Source organism: Fukomys damarensis, unplaced genomic scaffold (genome assembly GCF_012274545.1).
Source record: "Fukomys damarensis isolate Sample0158 unplaced genomic scaffold, DMR_v1.0_HiC HiC_scaffold_18, whole genome shotgun sequence".
Taxonomy (NCBI): domain Eukaryota; kingdom Metazoa; phylum Chordata; class Mammalia; order Rodentia; family Bathyergidae; genus Fukomys; species Fukomys damarensis.
In genome coordinates this window covers 232738-250734 of record NW_022900930.1, presented here as the reverse complement: position 1 = coordinate 250734, position 17997 = coordinate 232738, and the positions used below count along the sequence as shown (strand labels likewise).

The following is a 17997-nucleotide window of genomic DNA, read 5'->3' as shown; positions in this document are numbered from 1 at the left end:
CTTTTTTTTTTTTTTTTTTTGGTACCGGGGATTCAACTCTGGTCCTTGCGCTTGCAAGGCAGGCCACCAAAGTGCTGAGCTAAATCCCAGGCCCTCCATTTTTTTAATAGATGATTGTAGCCAGGTGTGGTGGTGAATGTCTGTAATCCTAGCACTTGGGAGGCTGAGGCAGGAAGATCCCAAGTTCAAATCTAGAATGGGCAACTTAGCGAGACCCAGTCTCAAAATTTAAAAAAGGGCTGGGGATGTAGGTCAGTGTGTAGTCTTTGAACTGTCTCCAGTACCTCACACACACACACAAAAAAAAATACTACATGTATGTATATATGCACAGCACTGTATTTCAGCAATGGCTTCATAGAGTGATGGATGATTCTTTTTTCATTCTTTTCCCCTTCAGTATGTGTGTTTATTTTGTAATTGAAAAAATATTAAGTGAATATTGCTCACATACAAAATCTCTCTCATTCTATGTAACTTCTGGAATTGAATTATAGATTTGACTCATCTTTTTAGTAGCACAAGTAAAAGTGCTTTTGTAAGATTCATGATGTTTAAGCTACGTGTGGCGACACACAGCCTGAAATCCCATCACTTCGGGTCCTGAGGCAAGAGGATTGCCACAAGTCTGAGGCCAACCTGGGCTATACAGTTAGCTAAAGGATCAGCCTGGACTATATAGCAAGACACTATCTCAAAAAACCAAAAGGGGGGGACTTACTGGTTTTGTGTTTACAGAATAAGAGCTGTGTTTTTTTGTTTTTTTTTTTTTATGTATATGCTTATTTTGATTTTTTTTTTTTTTTTCATGAAAGCAGGGCTCTTCATAGTACAATATCTAGTATCTGATACTGCTGTCTTCACGGAGTCCTCTAAAGATGGCTCTGTGTAAAGAAAATAATGAATTAACCTTTAACGAGTCTTCATATGCACTGATGATATCCCATTATATCCTCCCTGCGGTCACTGTGGTATTGTGTGTATTGCTTGCTTTTAACATCCTTCCATATAGCACAAAAAGTCTGAAACAAGACAAGGTAGTAATTTTACTCGAATAATTGGTCTTGTTGTAAGGATACAGTTTTAACATAACTACAGGAATGGATGTTCTGAATATCTTTTTTGTTTTTAATTTAAAAAATTTTTTTTGCTTTTGAACAGGGTCTTAAGGCTAACCTTGAACTCACTTTTGTAGCCCAGGCTCACCTCCAACTCATGACAATTCTGCCTCAGCCTTCCAGGTGCTGAGGTGTGCATCACCACCCCCAGCTTCTGCCTTAAGCCTCCTGAGTGCTGGGGGATTACGTGCATGCGCCATTACACCTGGCTAGCTTCTGAATATCTTAATGATAGTGCTCATTGAGTACACCTTGCCAAGATTTGGTGAATGAAATAGCATAACTTTAGAGATCTTGCTTTCTTATCAAAGAAAAATTTATTTGTGGCTTAAGTATTTAAATCAAAAGGGAAAGAGGATTGAAATGGCCTTCTATGTAAGTCATGACATGTAAAAACTACTGTCTGCAGGTTCTGTATTCTGAAAAGAATTTAATTCCTGAAATGTAATGTCTTAGCAGTTTGTAAAGAAGCTAATTTCATTGCTGATAATTTTTTTTCCTATTCTGTTTATTTACTCTTCATGGCTGGACTTTGATATCTATATTGTATTAATATGCCAGATAATGTTTTCATTTTGCTTATTCAGGGAGAAACTTATTCGTCTTCAGCATGAGAATAAAATGTTAAAAATTAATCAAGAAGGTTCCGACAATGAAAAAATTGCCTTATTGCAGAGCCTCCTAGATGATGCAAATCTACGCAAGAATGAACTGGAGACAGAGAACAGGTAAGGTGTGTGTAAGTTGTGGCATCTAGCCATAGATTGCCTGTTTGTCTGATTTTGATTCCCTTAAAGAAAGATTTTGTGTTTTACAATGTTTTCCTGTGCTGTTGTATTTCCTTTTAAAGGTACTTTAATCCAGATTTAATCCTTTGCGCGAACTTGCCAGAAGTATTGGGCCTGTTTATGCCAGCATTATTCTCTTAGCTTTTTTCAAAGTGTTGCTAAAACTCCACCATTTGTCCTTTCTAGTCACTAATTAAAAGTGGAGGATTTAAAAAACCAGATCATGCATTTGGTCTTCTATAACAGTTGCAATTCATAATTTATTTTCAGGTTCATATAATTTACTGCATTTTTACAAGCTGCTGATTCAACCCTATTGGTGTGTGTTTGAATCAACAAAAGCACTTTTTACCCCTAATCTGTTATTTACCTTAAACCTAAAGAAATCATTCATCTTATGAACAATTCAGTTATTTTGAAAACTTAAATCTGTAAATTCAACAAAATCCTTTTTGTTTTTCTTTTTTTGGCTTATAAGTTTTTGGTGCATTGTGTTATACGGTCAATAAAGTCAGGTACTTTTTTGTTCTTTATTGTTAATGTATGTTTCAAAACACAATAGTTATATTCATATTGACAAACTGGTACATATATGTGATATGTCTTGATCATTTTCAGTCCCTTTACCCATTGCCTCTTTTTAATAACCTTCCCTGTCCTGAATAAGTCTGTCTTTTTTCCTACCATCATTCCTTTATTTTATTCTTTTCTTTATTATTATTATAGTTTTATCATATAAGAGAAACCATAAGATATTTAACTTTCTGTGCCTGACGTAGTATACTTCATAGTGTAATCTCAACTTCCATCCATTTTCCTGCAGATGACATGATTTTGTTCTTCATTGCAAGATAATTATTTTTTAATTCATTCTTCTTTTGGTGGCATCTAGGCTGTTTCCAGAACTTAACTATTTTGAATTGTGTTGCTATAAACATGAATGTGTGCATATATCACTTATAGTATCATGTCTTTAGCTCTTTCAGGAATATACCAAGAAGGGCCGGGAATTTAGCTCAGTGGTTCCATTGCCTGCCTCGCAAGGTTCCAAGTTTGATCCCTGGTGCCTCCCCCCAAAAGAATGTGCCAAGAAGAGGCACAGTTGGGTCAAATGGAATTTCTCTTTTGGTTGTTCTAGAAATTTCTATACTTATTTCTATAGTGGTTATACTAGTTTACCTGCCCACCAAAATGTTCCCTTTTCCATACATCCTCAACAGCATTTGTTTTTTATGTCCCTGATATGATAGTTATTTTGACTAGCATGTCATAAGAGTCTCAGAGTTGTGCTGATTAGCATTTCCCAAACGACTAAAGATGATGGACATTTTTCTTGGACTTACTGGCCATTTGTACTTGCCTATTCATTTCATTTGTCTATTTTTTTAATTGAGTCATTGGAGGGGAGGTAATGTTTTAGAGTTCTTTATATATTTTAGAAGTTAAATCTCTATGAGAAGAGTGCCCAACAATAACATTTTCCCATTCTTTAGGTTGTCTCTTCACTTTGTTGGTTGTTTCCTTTGCTGTGCAGAAGCTGTGTAATTTAATGTAATTCCATTAGTTGATTCATGATATTTCTTACACCGTTAGGATTCTGTTCAGGAAGTCTGTACCTGTGGCTTCGACTGTTTTACCATGTTATATTCCATCTGTTTCAACATTTCTTTTTTTATGTCTAAGTCTTAAACACATTTTTGACTTGATTTTAGTAGTAGGTAGAAGATAAGAATCTAGTTTCAGTGATTTGCACATAGATAATCAGCTATCCCAGTATCATTTGTTAAAAAGAGACTATCTTTTCTACAACATATGTCTTTGGCTTGGCCCCTTTGTCAAGAATCAGATGACTGAAGGTGTATGGGATTGTTTCCATGTCTTATGTTCTATTCAGTTGGTCTACATGTCTGTTTTTGTACCATTACTGTCCTGTTTTTGTTACTTTAACTGTGTAGTATAATTTTAAATCCAGCATTGTGATGCTTCCTGTTTTGCTGTTGTTACTCAGGGTTGCTTTGGCTATTATGGATCTTTTCTGCCTCCATATAAATTTTAGGATTTTTTTTTTTCTTGTTTTGTGAAAAAAAAATGTTATTTTAATATGGACTGCATTGAATCTATAGATAACCTTTTGGTAATATGGTCATTTTGGCAATATTGATTCTGCCTGTTCAAAAAGAGGATATTTTTCAATTTTCTAACACCCTCTTCAGTTTTGTTCCCCCACCAACCCTTTGGAGTCTGATTTTTAAATCTATCATAGTTGGAATTGTTTTCCTATTTTCTTTCTCGTTAGGTTCATTATTGGTGTACAGGAATGCTACTGGTTTTTGTTTATTTAGTAGCCTGCCACAAGTCAGTTACTTTACTTTCAAATCTATAGCGTCCTTAGACAAGAATTACTTTTCGTTTTTGTTGAAACAGTCTTTTGGCTCCTTTTGGAAATTTTTTCTTACTGCTGTGATACACACCATCTATCTGCAGAATTTCACATTTTTATTAATAGTTTAATAGTTTGCCTATACTACAGTTTTTCGTTTGTTTTGGTTTTGGTTTTTACTACAGTGTTTTTTTGTACCTGATTGATTTGGCATTTTCTAGGTGAGAGTCATTGCTATAAGTCAAAAGTTTTACATGTCCTACCCTTCTTTCTGAAGCTTTAAATTTGGTTAGAAGGTAAATTTGAAAGCTTCTGAGGAAGAATAAGGAACCAGTGTGAGCTTATGGAAATACTAGAGCACTATAAAAGCAGTATTAAGCATAAGCAGGAAACCAATTTTACATAAACATTAAGGAACATAGAGAATAATATTTTTATTATTTAAAAAAGTAGAAATGGAGAAAATAGAGGAAGATGGGAGAGCTGGTGATCATGCTCTCCTGGGAGTGGAGGGGTCTTCTGTCTGCTTCATTAGTCCTGAGCCATCATGTTAAGAACTGCTTCTCCTTACCCCAATATTCTTGTCAGTGAAAAACATAATTTAATTCATAATGCTTTGCATTGGTCTTGGAGGCTTTTCAGTCATTGCTCCTTCCTCATAAGAAACAAGAGAACTGGTTATTATTTATTTACACTGTGCCTATTAGTGACTGATTACCTTCGAAGATCCTATGTTAGCTATAGCTGTTTACAGCTTAGTGTTGTTTCTTTTTTCCCCCTTTTCTATTGCGTTTATTGGTACATTTTATGTATACAGTACAGTTACATTCATTACTGGGATCTTATGCCTTTACATGACAGGTCTTGGTTCTCATTTTTTCCCCATGTCCCTACCCTCCCTTCACCCCCTCCTCCTCTCCCCATTTACAAACACTTTTTGTTTATTTCTTAATTACAACTTGATGACAAGTGACCTTTAGATTATAACCACCAATGATCTAAAATATAAAACATATAATACTTATGAAGCACCTGTTTATTCCAAACATTGTGCTGCATGTTTTAAATATGTCATCGCACTTATGTTTATGAAAGTTTTTGTTATTGCTATTGTTGTTTTTGTTTTTTGGCTTTTTGGAGTTTTTTGGTACCAGGGATCAAACTCGGGTCCTTGTGCTTGTGAGGCAGGCGGCAGTACCCCTGAGCTAAATCCCCAGCCCTATGAAAGTTTTTTAAATGAAGGGATTCCGACAGCCTGACTCCAGTGTCTATACCTAATCCATATCCCTTGTTTTGCCAGTTTATCTTTTACAATATCTGGAAAACACTGATTGTTTTTCCTGACTTCCTCTCATAGAATGCTTTTTGTCTTAGATAAAATACCCTATTTTTGTTCTTCCTACATTTTATGCGTACTTACCTTGTCTCTAACAATTTCTTAATAGACTGCGATACTGAACTCAGCACCAGGAGCCCTATGCTTTAGTCCTACTGAGTCTTTATTTTTGTACCAGGGATCGAACTCAGGTCCTTGTGCTTGCAAAGCAGGCGGCGGAACCACTGAGCTAAATTCCTGGCCTACTGAGTCTTTTAACCTTAAATACAATTTATTTATCACCCATATATCATATTTTTAGAAGGTAAAGTTTTCGAGTTTGATCCCCAATACCAAAAAAAAACAAAGAATAAGAAAGGGCCAGGGATTTAGCTCAGTGGTTCCACCACCTCCCTCGCAAGTGCAAGGTCCTGAGTTCGATCCCTGGTACCAAATTAAAAAAAGAAGAAGGCAAAGTTTGTAGTAGACCAAAATCTTTTCTGATTAGTCTTCCCATTAAGTTAGTATGTTTTAAAATTCTGTAATACTAACTGTTCAGAAAACATTAGGAGAGTGATAAAGTCTCAAATGCAGCAGTATCGGAATTGCCCAGGGAGCTTTCTCAAAGAACACAGGATTTTGTTTTGTTGCTTCTCAGACTATAATACCTGTTTGTGCATATTTGTGTTGCCCACATGCTTCATACTTCAACAGTTACATTACTATGTTTACTTGTCCAGTCCCATTGCTGGACACTTCCATTGTCCTCTAAGGAATATCTTGATATAGACTGTATTTTATATTTACAGTAGGCTCTACATAGTAGACTTACAGTGTTGATAAAATAATCTCAAAGTAGCAAAGATGTATAGTTAAAATAGTCTTAGAGCATGGCGCATATTTCCAAATTGTTTTCTGAACAGACTGAACAAAGTCACAGTGTCACTAGAATGTATTTGTGAATATATGTTCCTGTACTGAATGTGGATTTTCAAATAATTTAATTTGTTAAATTAAGTTGTTGGATTGAAAAAATTTTACTGAACTTTCTGGCTGTTTAAATTCTGATACTCAGTACTCTTTTATTCTTAATTTGAGGTGATACAGCTTTTTCTATTATTATCCCACTAGCACATCTCTTACTAAAATGACCCATCATCTCTTAAATGGCTAATCCAGTGGGACTATTCAAGATTATCTTTCCTCATCTTTTTACTGTGTTGTTACTCATTTCTTTCTTCCTCAAACTTTTTTTAAAACACTCCACTCTTGTTTCCTGTAATTCTCTGATTTTTCTTTGCAGTGGAATTTCTCTTCCCTTAAGGATCTGCCATAGGCCATCTTGGTAACTCATTTCTACTCTATTTCATATTCTTGCTAGGCAGTATAATTTGTGTTCGTGGCCTCAGTTAACTAAATTGTTCTTAAATGTATATGCTCAACTCATGCATTTCTCTCTGCTTCGGGTTCAGACATCTCTGACAGACTTTTGAGCGCTTCATCTTCAGCAAATACAAAGTCGGATATTTGATTTTCACTTTCTTAACTTGTTCCTCTGTCTCTCTCTCAGTGAATACCCAAAACCATGCTGTTCATTTTGATTTCCTGTTTTCTTTTATCTTTTCTTAAAACTTTTTATTTGTTCTCTTATATTTCAGACGTATTTGTAATAATAACAATCTCCCCCCAATATTTATGCCTGTTCTTTTACTGTTTTAATGTCTCCCACTCTTAAAACCAATGTGATCTTTCTGAAATATTTTCTGATCGTGTTTTCTCTTTCTTGCAATTCTTCATTGTTACCCAAGACTAGAGAACCAAACTGTGTTACTAAACATGCATCATAATGGGCCAGAGAAATTCTGAATCTTGGAGTCATAATTATTAAAGTTTATTCAGTTTATTCCAGTTTTGAGCCAAATTAGAGAATTATCGATTACAGAATTCTGGATACTTGGCATTTCATATACAATACAGATGGAGCAGATCCCATCAGATCTGTCTGTGCCTTTTCTCCTCCAGTTTCAGCCTTGCCCTCAGAATTTATTCTTTAGAAATACCATTCCTGAACATTCCCTGTCATATAGCTATGCATTTTTGGACATAGTGAACTGTCCTGAATCCCTTTTCTACCCTTCACCACCTAAGTATTTTATTTATTGTTCTAGTCTCATTTCAAGCCATGCTTATCTTAACTCCTTCACTGAGTTCTTTACCCAGTGATCATTTGTTTTGTACATTCTAGTGAACTCTCCTGAAGTATTCACCTCATTTTCTTGACTTTCTGCCTCTCCACTCGACTGGAATGCACAGTGCCTGACAGTTTGCATAAGTATATCAAAGTGAATTTCAAATAAATGACACATTGGTTTCAAAAAATGCTTCTACAGAAAGACTGTGTAAGAAGTCCTCAATCAGAAATTTCAATCCCCTCAGGAAACACTAACATAGTTCGCATTCAACTTTCTAGATGAGGAACAGGCTGAGAGAGGCCAGGCTACATGCCCACGGTAACGTATCCAGCTTGTCCTGTCTGCTAGAGCCCTGTCCTCATCAGACTGCAACATCCTCAGGGGCAGAACAGGCCTTGGGCATTCAGGACTGGGATCTCTGCTTCTGTGACAAACCAGCCATGCACCTGGGGCAAGTTGCCTCGCTGCTCTGATACTTGAGGTGCCATAAATTGTGGCAAACCTAACATGCCCTTCCAGTATGCTCTTTTTTTTTTTTTAATTCAGCTTATTATAGATTTATGTTGGCCAAAAAAAATTTCAAGCAATACAAAAATAATATGAAAAGTAAGCTAGCTTATGACGTGAGGCTTCTACTGTACTACTACTGCTACTATATACTACTGCTGTAAAATGGCCTTTGAATGATGTTTGCTTTGTAACCAATATGACAACCAAAGGAAAAAAGACAAGTCTGTACTTGGAAAATTAATGTACATTTGACTTCTAGGCTGGTGAATCAAAGACTTTTGGAAGTACAGTCACAAGTTGAAGAACTACAGAAATCTTTACAGGATCAAGGCTCAAAAGCAGAAGATGTAAGTTTTAATACATTCCAGAAGTGGTCAAAAATTTTCAGTGTAGAGAAAATCTAACTTTTTTTGATGACCTTTATCAAAATAATGTAGCATTATACTAGTACAGAAAAGAAATAATGTTTTCCTTTTACTTACATTCCTTAGAGAAAGGATCAGGTAATATTTTAATGTAAACTTGATATTCCAGAAAACAGTGCTAACCAGATACATAATTCTAACACTGTGAAAATCTGAGGCAGGAGGATTGCAACTCTGAGCTCAGGCCATATGATTTAGAATGATGCTGTGTTAAAATTTGCTTAGTCCAAAGGCCCTGGGTTCAATCTCCAGTACCACAAAAGAAAAAAAGAAAAGAGAAAGGGTGGGGGCCAGGGATTTAGCTCAGTGGTTCCGCCACCTGCCTTGCAAGCGCAAGGCCCCAAGTTCAATCCCCAGTACCAAAAAATAAAAAAGATAAAGAGGGGAAAAAAGCAAAGAAAACAGTGCTGTCCTTAGAATCGCAGGGCATCATGCATGCTAGGCAAACACTTGTTACTGAGCTATATCCCCAACCCTTTCTTTATCTTTGTTTTTTTTGTTTGTTTTTGTTTGTTTGTTTGTTTGTTTGTTTGAGACAGGGTCTCACTATGTAGTTGAGACTGACCTGGAACTAACTATGTAGCCCAGGCTGGTCTGGAATTCACACCATCCTCCTGCCTCAGCCTCCCGAGTGCTGGGATTACAGGCTTGTGCCACCACGCCCAGCTTATCTTTGTTTTGAAATAGAGGCTCACTGAGTTGCCCAGTACTTGGAATCTCCCTGCCTCTGCCTCTTGAATAATTGGGATTAGAGGGATGCGCCTCCACACCCAGCTTTTCTGTTCCTGTAGTGCTGTGCATGTTGCATATCCCTGTCATAGCTCTGCCTGCATCATTGGCAAATTCCCACTGGAATGTGGCACATATTCAGCCAAGCACAGTGTCTTTGCTCGACTCAACATGCTTCCACTCATCACAGTGCTAAGGAAGCACCCAGTAGTTATCAGGCCCTGGCAACAGTATACGTAAGTCATTGTTGGCAGGTCCTTACTTATATAAGGAGCAGCATACACTAGAGCTATGACTTAGTACTAGTTTTATGATGTGGGGGCACACTAAATATTACCGGCCAGTCTTTGCTTTAGGTCAGCTTTTTTGTTTTTCCTGTGGCAGTGTAATATTTTGTGATCACTGGCCTTTGACAGTAACCCTACTTCACTATGTCATTGATAGTCATTTTGGGGATCAGCTTCAACACTGTATTCATCCAGCACTATTAATATGAGGGTATCAAAGCAAAATTGAGCAAAGAGGGGAAGTTAATTACTTAAAGCTTGAATACTAAATGTGGAAAGGTTATAAGGGACCTAATTTTATTATCATTTGTCCCACAGATGCATCTAGTTTATATTGGCAACATGGCCTTGATGATCAGTGATTTTAGTTTACCCCTTAGTTAATGTGTTGGTGGTCATTTTAGATTTCCAAACTGATTATCACTTTCTATTATAGCACCAACATTTAAACTTCCTTATGTTCATATTAAAATAGCTAGCTTATAGTGACTTTTTCTCCCCTTGTTTATTTTTGGGGTTTTCTTATTGTTGTTTTCTGGTTCTAGGCATTAAACTCTTAACACTGAGTCATATCCCCAGCTCAATGTCACCCTTTTTAAAAGTATGTTTTATTCAAAATACTAATCACAGAGAGGTAAAACAAATGTACCATGCATGTACTAAAATACTAATTCCAATGAAGAGTTCTTAGATATGCACCATGAGGTGTGTTCTTTCTTTAATTAACATCTCTAGGTCCATTAAACTGAGATGAAGTAAAGTTCATTCTGATCTCTAAAATGTTAAGGAGACTTAAGAAAACTTCAGTGTTACAGTGATGATACTGTACTTAGTTCTCTTATTTTAAAACATGAAGGAGAGTTTACTATTTGTTCTTTCTAGTGCTGGGATTCAGACCCAAGGCTTTGCACATGCTAGGCAAACACGGTATCATGAGCTATTCCTCAAGCTATAGAAGTTTTTTAAAAATAATTTGTCATACCCAGTTATGGTGGCTCATGCCTATAATTTCAGCACTCTGGAAGGCTGAGGCAGAAAGAGCTCAAGTTTTAACCTAGCCTGGGCAATTTAGTGACTTACCAAGACCCTGTCTAAAATAAAAGTGGGCTGAAGGTGTAGCTTACTGCAAGTGCCCTGGGGATGATGGATAAGAGCAACCACCTGGTTAAATAGCAAATTTAATTAAATACGCTGGGGGCCATTACTTTGAGCACATTTTTCAGAAATGAAGTGCCAACCCTATTTAATATTGTTTGTATAAATTGGTCGATTTATTGACTGCTGAGATGTAAGTGTGCTGTCTTCCGATGAATTAAACAGAAGGTTAGTCTGAGTTGTTTTCTGTATGTAGACAGGATGCAGATGAAAAATTTTCTATTTTGAAGCTTTCCCTGCAAATAACTTAAGAGAAATAAATAGTGCAGTATAGGATATGAAGCCCCCCCCACCCACACACACTCTCTCTCTCCTGGTGTTTTCTTTTTTCTTCAATAATCTACAATGTTGCACCTCAGGAACACTTAATACATACAGCAGCCTGCCAGTTGGAATTGATCACCGCCATGGAACACCGCCATGGTGGCCTACACCCATAATCACAGCTCTGGGGACGCTGCAGCAGGAGAATCACCACAAGTTCAAAGCGGCCTGGGCTACAGAATGAGTTTAAGGCCAGTCGGAAGTACATAGAGAGACCCTGTCTCAAAAATCAAAAACAAACCAAAAAACCTGAGTTCTTTCATGTGAACCTTAAGTCAGACAAAGTAGGGTAGTTTGTACATTTGTTTTTTAAAATGTTATTTGTTTTTAGCATGGAAGCAGAAAAGCATTGTTACATCCAGTTATATTTGAGCTAGCCACAGTATATAAAACTCCAGAGAACAAGAGAGGATAAGGAGACCATAGAAGAAAGAAAAATGAATAGTTCTGAAAGGAAAGAATAAAAACACCATCATATCTTTTACTTCATCGTTTGTGAATTACCTAAATTGCTTCTTCTATTGGCTGCTGTATTTGCTTCACACTAATATGTCTTCTCTGTCTCTTGGCATGCTTTCTGCTCAAGGCTATTGTAAGTATGGCTTCCTGTTTATTTCTGTATATTGAACCATTTTAAGATTTGTACATTTTATGACATCACAGTTGGTGATACTGAAATCTTAAGACAATTGTATGTAAAATAACTATACAATATTACTTGCCATATAGGTTTATGCCCTTTACAATCAAGATACTTAAAGGATATCAGAGTTTTTAAAAAATCAAACTGTAGAAATTGTGTTCATCCCCATCTCCCCACCCTCCCAACCCTCATACTCCTCCTCTGTCCATTATTATAATTGGTTCCTATTATATCTGGCTTCCTCCTGCTGCACATTTTGTCAGTAATGGGGAGGCACTGCAGCATAGGAGGATTGGAGGGAGAAAGTTTGTGTGTAGACCTTGGGATCTGGTACCACCTGGCTTTTAATTTGGGATCACTGGGTGAAAACTAAGTATTGTTTGGCCTAGTCTTACTTGTCTATAAGCTGGGGCTGATATCACAGTATGGTAAAGTTTACACAAGACAGCAGTATATAACATGTCAGTGCAGTGCCTGACATATTAACTACTTATTTAAGTGTAGTGTGTTATTTTAGAGTGGATAATTTTGCTAGAGTCTAATCACAGCAAAAGTACAGAATTAAAGTTAGGTATTTCTTTAAAAGAATTTACATTTTACCCTCTCTCCTAAAGGGACAAGTAATAATCAAAAGCTAAGAAGGGCTGGGGATTTGGCTCAGTGGTTCCGCCACCTGCCTTGCAAGCACAAGGGCCCGAGTTTGATCCCTGCTACAAAAAAAAAAAAAAAAAAAAAAAAAAAAAAAAAAAAAAAAATGCTAAGAGTTATCTCGTGTGTATTTGTGATTATCTCATATACCTTTGTATCAGTGACAAGGGACATTGTGGTCCACTGATAAAACTATAATTAGACATGAATCAAGCAAAGAAGTGAATTTGAATCATTCCAAAATTTGTTAGAGTAGACATGAATAAGAAGTTTATAGTGATCATTATTAAATAAAGCAGCTAAAAATTGAAGAACTAACAATGGGTTTTTCTCCCCTTGTGGCTGCTATTGAATTGGACAGTTTGTTTATAAGTCTGTATTAATTTGATTTTTTTTTTTATTGGTACCAGGGATCGAACTCAGGACCTTGCGCTTGCTAGGTAGGCGGCAGAACTACTGAGCTAAATCCCCAGTCCTGTATTATTTTGATTTTGACTGAATTACATAACCTCAAAATGTTTACCTCAAAATGAAATGTTTTATAAAGTTAATTATCAAGAGTACCCTTAGGAATATTTGTGAAACTTAGTGCTCCTATTCAGAATGCCTTTATTATTTATTTTTAAGTCGGTTTTGATCTCTACTTTTTAGGAGACCTTTTTTAAAGAATATCTAGTCAAAGTTGCATTGTTCAGCTAGGTGTGGTGGTGGCATACAACTGTAATTACATCTTTCAGAAAGCTGAGGCAGGAGGATTACCACAAGTTCAACACCAAGCCTGATCTACATAGTGAGACCTTGACTCCAAAAAACAGGCTCAGGGATGTAGCTCAGTGGTGCAGTGCCTTCCTGGCAAGTGAGAGGCCCTTAATTCGATTTCTGATACCCCAAAAAAAATCTTCACAATTCACCAGCATTAAAATCTGAGCATGTTACTCAGCACCCTTTGAAGTTCCCATACCATTGCATAAATTGTCTGGAACTGTGGCTTTTTAGTTCATTTTCTACTGTAGATGGAAAGGTGAAATCTCTAATTCTTACCAATGGTGAGCTGGCTGCTATTTCCCTTTATGAAAGCGAATAAATATAGTTATATGAGTTCTTCAAAGAAATTAAGGAAAACTGACCCAAAGTTAGTTACTTTTTATTCTTAATTTCTTTTAACATGGTTTGTTTAAGAAGTTAATAAACTGATTTTTATTTTCCATTTTCAGTCAGTTCTTCTAAAAAAGAAGCTTGAAGAACACCTGTAAGTATAAAAGTTGTGAGGCACATTATATTATGAAAGAAAAGTGTTTTGTATCAGATGGTTTCCGAGGGCCTAGTCAGTGGCACAGATGGTCCTTGAAGATGAAGAAAGTTGTAATGCATGTTAGTTTTGTCCACAGTGTCTTGTCTACCGGAAGTATCAAGTCAAACAGTGAAAGCATTAGAACTGATTTTTCACATGAGCTGTCAGGCTTTGTGGTAGTGTTTATCATCATAGTTAGGAGCTTGAGACACAGCAAGGGGCAGCTGGATCAGAGAGTGATTACTTAGGCTCTGTGATTCTGGTATCTGTCAGAGCCACTCCATTCTGTGATTCTAGCTTGAATGCAGCCATGGACAGTACTAAACTAATAGCTGTGACTGTGCTCCACTAAAGCCACAAATGTTAGTGCACGTTTCTAATCCCAGTGAGGACCTGAAGTTTGAGCCCAGCCTGAGCAACTTTGGGAGACTTCAATAGAAAGTAAAAACAGACTGGGGTTTGTAGCTCTGCGATTGCTCTGGCCTCAGTCACTATTACAGTAAAACAAAAAACTGAAATCCTTCATATACATGGTGTGATTTTTAAAAATGCAGCTAATATTTAAATATTTTTCAAAAACTTTATTACAATAAAAGACACATTGCCATTAATTTCCCTCAAAAACTTTCCCCATGGGCCGGGGATTTAGCTCGGTGGTACCGCTGCCTACCTCTCAAGTACAAGGTCCTAAGTTCAATCTCCAGTACCGGGGGCGGGGGGCTTTCCCAGGGTTTCAACCCACTTATGTCTTTCTTGTCACTTTTTGAAGCAGTTCTGGAAGTCCCCTTTCTTTTTTTTGGTACTGGGGATCGAACGCCGGTCCTTGTGCTTGCGAGGCAGGCGCCAGAACCACTGAGCCAAATCCCGAGCCCTCTGGGAGTCCCCTTTCAAAAGTGCCTTCAGTTGCACTGTCATGGTTACCTTGATGTCCTGAATCAGTTCATGGTCATTTTGACTTTTGGGAGGAACTAAAATTTGCCTAGTGCCAGATCCAATGAAAACTGTAATTTTTTATGAACCTGTTTTTCTGTACGATATCACTTGGCATCAGCTTTCACTAGTGAAAACATGAAAGAAGACTTCTCAAAGTGCTTCAGAAAGTGACAAGAACAATGGGATAAGTATGTTTGAAACACGAGAGGAAGGATTAATGGCAGTGTCTTTTACTGTAGTAAATTTTAAAAATTTCAACATTTACCGTATGTTTTGAAGACGTCTGTACAAAAGACAGACAGCCACATGTGGCCCATAGGCTCTAGTTTCTCAGCTCTAAAGTTTGGCCAACTGAATATTTCTTTTTAAGTAAACAATAATTTTCTTTCTATCAGTAGTAGGTTTTCAAATATTTCCTTGAATTACAAACATATGCAAATAGGACTTTGTAATCTAAAAGAATATTTGTGTTTTTTTGGGGAAGAAGAAATCTTCATCTTTATCTGAGTTGACTATTAAGAATCATGTTAAGAATGTCTCATGATTTTTCTCATTCTCAGTAACAACTTTAATCTTTTATGTCACTCCCTAGCAGAACTCCTTGCAGCCATTGGATGTAGTATGGCCATAAATTAGTACTGTTGGAGTGTTAACACTTGTGCTAAACATCCTCAGTGCCAGAGAGATAATTTTCACTTGTTCTACTATAATTGAAAAGAAATTTTGTTGTCTGGAAGTTTGACTCATGTTTTCCTTTATTCCTTCTTCCCTTCCTTCTCTCCCTTCTTTTTTCTCAAAATATGAAAGGTGTGAGATATTTCTAGCTACTAAGAATTGTTGACAAGTATTCAGGTTCCTTTTTATTTTGGTTTGCAGTACACAAAGTTTACATTCATCATAGGAGTAAGTACATGTACTAACACATCTTGATTATTATTTATTCCCTTTCTCCTCCCCACCCCCCCTTTCCTTTGTCTCTAGATCCCTTTTTCCTATTTTCATTATTACTGTTACTATTTTTAGTTCATGTTTACCGCACAGCATGTTTCCATTCCTTGGAAGTATTTGGTAAACATACATGATACATCTTTTACTTCCCCTACCCCACCCCTTTCCCTTGGCCTCTTGGACCCTTTCCCATTTGCAAAAGGTGCTTCGTTCCTTTATTTTGCTCTTTATGTGTATTTTGCCTTAACTCAAATGATAGATACCATACAATATTTAAGCTTGTGAGTCTGATTTATTTGACTGACTATCATATTTTCCAGGTGTATTCGTTTTCCTACAAGTGCCTCAGATTTATCCTTCTGTATAGCCGAATACCAGTCATATCTCATTATGTGTAGATACCACATTTTGTTTATCCATTCATCGCTGAAGGACATACAGACGGCTTCCACAGTTAGCCATTATGAATTGTGCTGGTACAGACATTGGTACAATGTGTTGCTGTAGTACAGTATGTTGCTGTAATATGATGTCTTTAGCTCTTTGGGAAGATACCTAGGAGAATAGCTAGGTCAAATACAATTTCTAGTTTTAGATTTTTAAAGGTCAGTGTTAGAACATGGTAGTTACTATTTGATGGATTTCGATGGATTATATGAGTTTCTTGAATGCATCAGACTGTTGGATTCTATTTTTTGATCCAGTTTTTCAATCTGTCTTTTAATTGGGGAGTGAAGGTCATTACCATTGAGAGTTATTATTGAAAGGTGTTTATTCCCCTTTGATATATTCAGTTCATTTTATTTTTTTACTTTTTTGGCTTCATTGTCTCTCTCTAGAATATTCTTGAAGTATTTTCTGCAGTGCTGGTTTGATGTTCACAGATTTATTGAGTTACACTTTTTTATGAAATGGCCTTATTTTTCCATTTATTTTGAAAGAAAGTTTTGCCCAATATATTAATCTATGTTGAAAGTTGTTTGCTTTTAGTTCTTGAAATACTCTATTTCAAGTTCTTATGGCTAGTAAAGTTTGTACTGAGAACTCTGCTATTCTAATAGGTCTACCTTTATGTTTGCTTGTTTGTTTGCTTTTTTCTGACAATTTTAAAATTCGGGGTTTTTGTTGGCCATGTGGAATTTTAATTATAATGTTGTAACACTTAAAGTCTCACTTTTGCTCCATGGATCTTGAACAGCCAAAAGGCCTCCACAATGCTGAGCGCTAAAGCTCAGGACAGTGAGAGTCAGGAAGGAACACACCAGGCTGGTTGGCAAATAGACCTTTGTTAGTCTGGCCAGACAGCACTCATGGAGCCAAGTAGCTCAGAGAGGCAACTAGCTCAGAATCAGAGGCTGTTTTATATAGGGCTCTGAGAGGAATTTACACTCGAAACTTACAGGAAGGGGACAAAGGCAAGTGGTCATCAATCATGTACTTGACCATTACGTACTAGTGATCAGCAGATCGATTATCCATTGTTTTATAGATTGTGGTGTCCAAAACATTCAGTTACGGGCAAACAAGGAGTGGAATGATTTATTTTGGGTCTCTATGTTTGTTACAGTTTCTATCTAGTTTCCTAGCTACTCCCTAGCAGTTACCTAGTAATTCACAATTAATCACTACTTATCCTATAAGGGGTGGGGGAAACAACAGTCTCTGGGTCATTTGCTGGTCAACATGGAGTCACTCTAGTTCAGTAAGGCTCACAATGTAGTTGTACTTGACCATTACGTACTAGTGATCAGCAGATCGATTATCCATTGTTTTATAGATTGTGGTGTCCAAAACATTCAGTTACGGGCAAACAAGGAGTGGAATGATTTATTTTGGGTCTCTATGTTTGTTACAGTTTCTATCTAGTTTCCTAGCTACTCCCTAGCAGTTACCTAGTAATTCACAATTAATCACTACTTATCCTATAAGGGGTGGGGGAAACAACAGTCTCTGGGTCATTTGCTGGTCAACATGGAGTCACTCTAGTTCAGTAAGGCTCTTACAATGTAGTATGTACACTTTCTGTTTTCATCATAGTTGGTCATTGTTCTGTAAGCCTCATACCTGTATGTTGAGCTCTTTTCTCATACTTGGGAAGTTTTCCATTATAGTTTCTATAAACAAAATTTTTATTCCATTTGTGCTATCTTCTAATTTCTCTCTAACTCCAGTTAGCCTTAAGTTGGTCTTTGTGTCATTCTAGTAGCTGTTGGATAAATTTTTCTCATTCTCTTATTATTTTTAAGGCTTCTCTGAGTAATCTTGTAATTTACAATTTTGTCCTCAATTTCAGAAACCCACTCTTCATGTT

At 36.7% G+C, this 17997-nt stretch overlaps 1 protein-coding gene across 1 annotated transcript in view; it reads left to right on the top strand.

Annotated features, from left to right (window-relative positions):
• The window catches only part of Hook3 (hook microtubule tethering protein 3), a 109764-nt gene that overhangs the window by 78652 nt on the left and 13115 nt on the right, over positions 1-17997 (top strand). The window contains exons 16-18 of the mRNA XM_010622449.3: positions 1706-1846; positions 8563-8650; positions 13729-13763. Coding sequence (XP_010620751.1) covers positions 1706-1846; positions 8563-8650; positions 13729-13763 — 264 coding nt within the window. The remainder of the gene's footprint in view (positions 1-1705; positions 1847-8562; positions 8651-13728; positions 13764-17997) is intronic.